The sequence below is a fragment of the Limulus polyphemus genome, unplaced genomic scaffold (genome assembly GCF_000517525.1).
Source record: "Limulus polyphemus unplaced genomic scaffold, Limulus_polyphemus-2.1.2 Scaffold12143, whole genome shotgun sequence".
Taxonomy (NCBI): domain Eukaryota; kingdom Metazoa; phylum Arthropoda; class Merostomata; order Xiphosura; family Limulidae; genus Limulus; species Limulus polyphemus.
The window spans coordinates 1-7023 of NW_013677753.1; the positions used below are offsets into that span (position 1 = coordinate 1).

The 7023-nt window shown below is 30.5% G+C and overlaps 1 protein-coding gene across 4 annotated transcripts in view; it reads left to right on the plus strand.

Annotated features, from left to right (window-relative positions):
* Positions 1–3118: 3118 nt before the first annotated feature.
* Positions 3119–7023, plus strand: part of LOC106476929 (SUN domain-containing ossification factor-like) — an 8077-nt gene continuing 4172 nt past the window's right edge. For 2 of the 4 annotated variants that reach the window (XM_013937544.2, XM_022380666.1), the window contains exons 1-4: positions 3120–3296; positions 5158–5284; positions 6070–6168; positions 6305–6462. In XM_013937544.2, the coding sequence (XP_013792998.1) occupies positions 3238–3296; positions 5158–5284; positions 6070–6168; positions 6305–6462 (443 nt within the window). In that variant the 5' untranslated portion in view covers positions 3120–3237. Of the gene's footprint in view, positions 3297–5157; positions 5285–6069; positions 6169–6304; positions 6463–7023 lie in introns of all 4 variants that reach the window. The other 2 variants (XM_022380667.1, XM_022380668.1) reach the window with 2 other exon arrangements.

Genomic DNA, 7023 nt, shown 5'->3' on the forward strand with positions numbered 1-7023 from the left:
AATACATCCACATTAGCTGCATGTTCGGATTTTGTTCCTTAGGGAATGACAAGACGGAAAAGAGTCTGATTGTACTTGCCAGAAGTGTCATCAATTATATATATATATATATATATGTTCAATAACATTGGCTTAGATGGAGTCTACACTTATTGGAGCCCTAATATATTTCACTATAGTTGTTTAATTGAGAAAAACCCTTAAGTGCAATTATAAGTGGTTAGGGCTCTCGATTCGCAGCCTACAGATAATTTTAGTAGCTTCCTCATAAAAAACAAACAAAAACACTTTTCATCAAAAGTGATAAATATAGGTATGAACTGAATTTTACAAATATTTAGGTCGGCAAGATTCCTGCATTTAATAGCACTTGTATGTGATAAAGAAAGAATATATACTTAAAAGCAATCTTACTGAAACGATTTCGAGTTGACAAATCATCACAATAATACATGTATGGTGTTTAAAATGTCTTTTAATAACACAGTAATCATTCCTTCATACAAGAATTTCAGGAATATCCATTACTGAAGCTAGTAATTTATTCTTGTGTGTTATTTAGTCAGCCAAATTATTCTATAATTCGCGTTACAACTTAATACCGAGAGCTGTGGGTCGTGAGATCCGAAATCCATAAAAGAACATTGTTGTCACTTTATCAGTAAGGGCGGTATTATATAAGAATCAATCATTCATTCCGTTGATAAGAGAAACCCAAGAGTTGATGGTAGCTGGTGATGACTAGCAGCTCTACCCTCAAGTCTATCAATTCAAAATTATTTTCGACTGTCATAAATAGCTCTTGAGTAGATTTACGCGAAATTCAAAAACAACCAAACATATGTTATGCAGACACGTATATTCTGCCATCTAGCAACACGTTTTTTTTTTATATAAAAAGTAAAAGATACTCTAGGTTGAAGCAAAGAACGTACACTTATCAACTGTAATTTAAATACATATACTAATATTTTTCATAATTTAATACCTTCTTCATCATAATATAATTATTTATGATAAAAAAATTATAACCTTCCAAGTAACAATGATAACCTTTTAAAACAGTAAGTTTCATTTTCTTCAGCCAACATTTTATTGTTTTACTAGAAGTAAGGTGTGTAATTTATTTATTATAACCTTCCAAGTAACAATGATAACCTTTTAAAACAGTAAGTTTCATTTTCTTTAGCCAACATTTTATTGTTTTACTAGAAGTAAGGTGTGTAATTTATTTTCAGGTTTTTTTTAACGATTTGCTTGTTGATGGAATCAAATCTTTGTATATGAATAAAACTTACTCGGAAGGGTACACACATGATCAAGAAATATAGCAATACAATGTTTTCTTCAGATCTAGATAAAAAATCATCCTAAAATGGTTTATCAGTACAATGCTTAATAGTGTAATATTAAGAAGGTGAAATACACTAAAAGTAAATACTTATCCCCATCATAATTCTAAGTAACTTTAATAATTAATATCAGTATTATTTTCTTCTTATATATAGTACTATCAGATATTCATATAAAACAACTTTTGCGAAGATTAAAGCCTGTAATCTTTCTGCATCTAATTTATCTTTTATGCAATAGAAGAGGATACATATTTAAAGGTAATTTTAATGACAATTTGGTCATGAAAGCATTTCTTAACATAACGAGAATCAATACCCTAAGAGTAGGCGTCATAAAGTGTTCAATTGGGCATTATGTAAATTGTGTTTTCAAGTCTTTTACTCATACAATAATCCAATATTTATAAAGGAAATTTAAATATATTTATATATGATGATATTAATTAATTTTTGTGTGCTATTTAGCTAGATAAGCTGTCCATCTATATAAGAAATACTGTTTAGAATGAATGTTAGAATATAGGGTAATGCGCAACTAAATTTCAGCTAAAAATGGAATTACATAGATCTCTTTGTGTGTATTCCTTTTAACTGTCCGCCGTTCTTGCTGTTTTGAATTTATTTATGTTACAATTATGAAAACGAAAAAGTTGGATACCAAGTATCAAATCTTCCGTTAAGACGCTTCAAATTTCTTTACTTCACATTGTGTAAAATAATTATTATAAATGTCATCAACTCTAAGCTGAACTAGACGAGGGAGATTTATTCTATTTTTAGTTTTCACCGCCAGTGGTGAATCATTGATAAGTTTAAACTGATTGACAGAAACCTAATAGTCGTTCAGGAAGAAATATATTAAGATTGTTTGTTTGTTTGAAGTTACGCACAAAGCTACACAATGGGCTATCTGTGTTCTGCCCACCACGGGTCTCGAAACCCGGATTCTAGCGTTGTAAGTCCGCAGACATACCGCTGTGCTACTGGGGGGCATATATTAAGAGCTGGTTCTGGGAAAGTTAGGAATACCTTTAATGAATATATATATATTTTTATGTATATGATTTTTGCTTTAAATGTAAAACTGCACGAAAACTTTAGTTTTTAAAAACGTCGAAATGCTTTGTCAATTATTTGGCTCATATTTGATTCTTTAAAAAAAAAGCAGAATGACCAGAGATAGAATTTAAAGCATTATATTGTGGTCCTCTACTTTATCTGTCGTGCCAGAACCGGCGCTTGCCTGGCCGAGGCTATTGTGTTCGTCCATGCTGTACGCGATCCTAAAAAAAGCAGGCTACTTTAGACTACTAATTACACCAAGATGCTAGTATTCTACTTAAGAAACATCCCTTTTTGTCATATATCATGATTTGTAGGACTATCTAATGACAGGAAGCTAATGAAGCTTAAAAAGACATAAATTTCGGAATACATATATATAATGTCAAGCTGTTTTTGGAAAATGAATGAATATAAAATGAATGACTGTAAACATAAACTCAAGAGTACATAAAACAGGATTAAAAAATCTATAACATTAATAGAGTGAAAAACTATTGCGTTTATTGCTTTATAACAAACTAGTACTTTTTATAATTTTTCCATTTTTTATCGTCCTTTCATAATTTTTCAACACCTTACAAAAAGGGCTATCTGAGAATAAGCTTTCCAATTTTGAACATATATACTTGAAGATTTAATTTAAATACGATATTTTCTAGATAACGCTAGTGTCCTCTAGTGTAAAGTACACGTCAGTTTAATTTTTATTTGAACTAGTCAGTTGTATAAAATTCTAGTTAGTTAACTTTTTTTGTTATTTAATTTATCAAAACGTAAATGATGTTAGGATTAGGAACACAGCTTAAACATCAAAATAATGAAAATTTTTAAAGTTCTACAAGTTTCTTTATGTATTTTTATTGAATTTCTTATTCGGTAAGTAACGAGATAAAGTTACTGTTAATAATATATACCAAGTAATACTAATAGTGATAATAATTATTATAGTAATACTAATGAGTTAAATATTAGATAATACTAAGTTACTATACTAAAAAAGTAAATACAAATTACGTTAAGAACTAGTATTTCACCATAGCTTCTGCTATATACTATAGGGAGTTTTGGCACTTTTTGAAAAAAATATTTTCGCTCATAATGCTGCTATCACTATTAGTATTACGATTACTACTAGTAATAGTAGTATTATATTTGTACTTAGTCTGAAAAATCAGAGAAGGCAATCGTAACTTAAGTTGCATTCAAATTCATTTCAATATAATTTATACTTTTATAGTGAACACAATAGAACTTAGAAATTGAACATTTCAGTAGAGTAGCATTAGTACCTGTTTTGGCACAGACGGTATTGATTGGGTTGTTCAAAACGTTTTATGTGCAATAATTTGAATAAAGTTGATGTGAAATTGAAAATGTTTGTATACAGTGCTAGTAATTAGTCCTAAAAATTAAAATTGCTTGCATCTTTGGTATAGCTTTCTTACTGTTAGTAGGTTAAACTTTAAGCATGAGCATAACAATATTGAACAATATTTTTATTATTATTTCTACATTTCCTCCTTTCTCCAGCACTTGATTGTATAGTAGTTAGGGACTAAAAAAGTACACCTTTTTAAAAAAAAATATAGGCTGTTGATAGTAATGTGTTATAATTGTATGAAATATATTTTTCTCAGCATTTCATCCATCCCTTTACACACACCAGGTCAACCACTTAGAGAGGGGGGGACTTGAATCCTGTTAAAGAATAGGCTTCAGTTTACAGTTCACTAGCCTGAGCCAAGAGTATGTGGTTCAAGCCCTGATCAGAGCATGTTCTAAATTATTATTCTGGCATTAAGTAAGTGTTCCACCCACAATTACTTTCTGAGCTGAGTGGTTGACCTGGTGTGTATATACATGTTTGGCTAAATGGTTGACCTGGTTTGTGTATATACATATTTGGCTAAGTGGTTGACTTGGTGTGTATACACATGTTTGGCTAAATGGTTGACTTGGTGTGTATACACATGTTTGGCTAAATGGTTGACTTGGTGTGTATACACATGTTTGGCTAAATGGTTGGCCTGGTATGTATATACATGTCTGGCTAAGTGGTTGACCTGATGTGTGTATATATATACATGTTTGGCTAAATGGTTGGTTTGGTGTGTGAGTGTATATACATGTTTGGCGAAGTGGTTGGTGTGTGTGTGTATATATATACATGTCTGCAATATTGATAATTTGATGGAGTCAATCTGAAAGGTTTTTAATGAGATTCAGGGTTTAACCTTGATGTATTTTAGTTTTTGAAAAAGTTGATTCTTGAGTAATACATTAGTAGGTTTTCTGATTGTGTTTTTTGTAAATGCAGTTTGTTTTTTAATTTAACCATGTAAATCTATGCATAGTGTATTTAAGAAATTAGGACTGTGTTATCAGGAAATTGTGTTCATTGAATTGATAGTTAATATTAAAATGTTTTGCAGGTGTTTAAATAAAGAAAAATATTTTTTTAAGAAACTTATAATAATCATCTTGAAAAATGACATGAAGTAGGGGATGACAAATACATGGTATGTTTGGACATGTGTTGGGTGTCCATTTTTTATAGGTTGGTTTATCTAGATCAGAAGATGGTGTACTAATAGTAACAGAGTATATATATTATTATGTTACATTTTTTAGAGGATGGTGTACTAATAGTAACAATATATATTATTATGTTACATTTTTTAAAGGATGGTGTACTAATAGTAACAGAGTATATATATTATTATGTTACATTTTTTAGAGGATGGTGTACTAATAGTAACAGAGTACTTCCTCAGAACAACACAGAGGCTCAGAATGAATTACATGAATCAAGTCAACTTCCTGTACAACTGGAGAATGAAGAACTAGGTGATGTTTCTGGAGAGGTACAGTGTTTCAAACTAATACATGGTGATGGGTTTTCATGATGTAAACTTTGATTTCAAGCCATCACTGTAAGAAATGTAGATTTTAGTAGATTTATCTGAGATTCACAACATTGTGTTGAAGAGTTCTTTTTTTTTGCAATAAAAGAAAGTAGTAAAAACAATTATAAAAATTAGTATATTAATATCATCAAAGTTTTATTGCTAGGAGCCTTTGTGTGAGAGTTGTCTGATTCAATGTTCATGTTTCCACTGAGGTGACATCTTCGGACTATGTATTGAAACAACAGAACAAGATGGTTATGTCTCAAAACGCTTTCAGTTTGTAAAACAAATGTTATTGTTTGATATTTTTAATTTTTTTGCTATAAGTTTGAAAGTTTTGATATTGTTTGTAAGTACTTTAAAGAGTAAACTTGGTAATTTACCTGTACAGGCTTAATATGTTATTTTTAAAAATATATCATAAAGATTTATTTAAAAAAAAAGGAATAATGTATTTTCTGTCAATGCTATGACCCCCAGAAATATATATAGATCTTTATAAAAGAGCAACTTGATGATGTGTTTTAATGCTTGTATGTTTGAAAATATTTTAAGTACTGGTGGATTAGCAAATGTTATTGTATTTACAACCAACTGATGCTAAATGAGTCAGTATGGTTTGTATTGTTTTAGTATTTGGTTTATACACTGTCTTGATTAAAGTGAGTGGTATTGTACAGCACTACCTTTATTTAAAAAAATGTGAAGTGTGACCAAAAGAAGTTTTTTTTAAATTCCAGACCTTCACTACAAACAGTAAACTTGTTGCTTCAGCTGCTAAAGATTTTAATGATGTAGAAAACCACCCTTTTGAAGAAGAGAGTAAGGATATTATACAGGTAGAACTGAACTTTAACTTGTACTCCAATTGTTTTTTGTACTTTCTGGAATACTTTTTGTTTTTGGTAATAAAAGAGGAAAAAACAGTGAATTAGCTGTTCAGTTTGCTAAAGAGAAATATATTGTTGGTTTCAGTTGCCACTATCTTCGGATACACATCCAGACATTACAGGCTCTGCAGAAGAATCCACAGTTAGAGAGTCTGTAGGTGAACTATCTGCTACAAAAGAACTCTTCAATCACCCAGTAAAACATGATGTGGAAAATCAACTGAAGTCGGTAAAAGAAACAAGGTGACAATATTTTAGTGTAACTAGGGTTAGTATTGTTGAAGTCTGAGGTCCAAAACTGAAACTGTATAACAATATTTTAGTGTAACTAGGGTTAGTATTGTTGAAGTCTGAGGTCCAAAACTGAAACTGTATAACAATATTTTAGTTTAACTAGGGTTAGTATTGTCAAAGTCTGAGGTCTGAGTCTGAGGGGTAGAATTGTTGAAGTTTGACATCCAAACCTGAAACAAGGTAACAATATATTAGTGTAACTAGGGGAAGTATTGTTTGGTTAGTGATGAAAAATAACATTGCTACCATGTACAATCACAGATGATGAGCATCTGCATAGTTTTCATGGAGGGAACTTGGAGTAATAACGAAGAAAAAATGCTTGGTCACTCTTGTTACCATAACTGAACAGAACTTTGTAAGGCTTTAGTTGGTGTTACTTAATAGAAGTTTGTAAGGCTTTAGTGGTGTTACTTAATAGAAGTTTGTAAGGCTTTATTTGGTGTTACTTAATAGAAGTTTGTAAGGCTTTAGTTGGTGTTACTTAATATAAAGTTTGTAAGGCTTTAG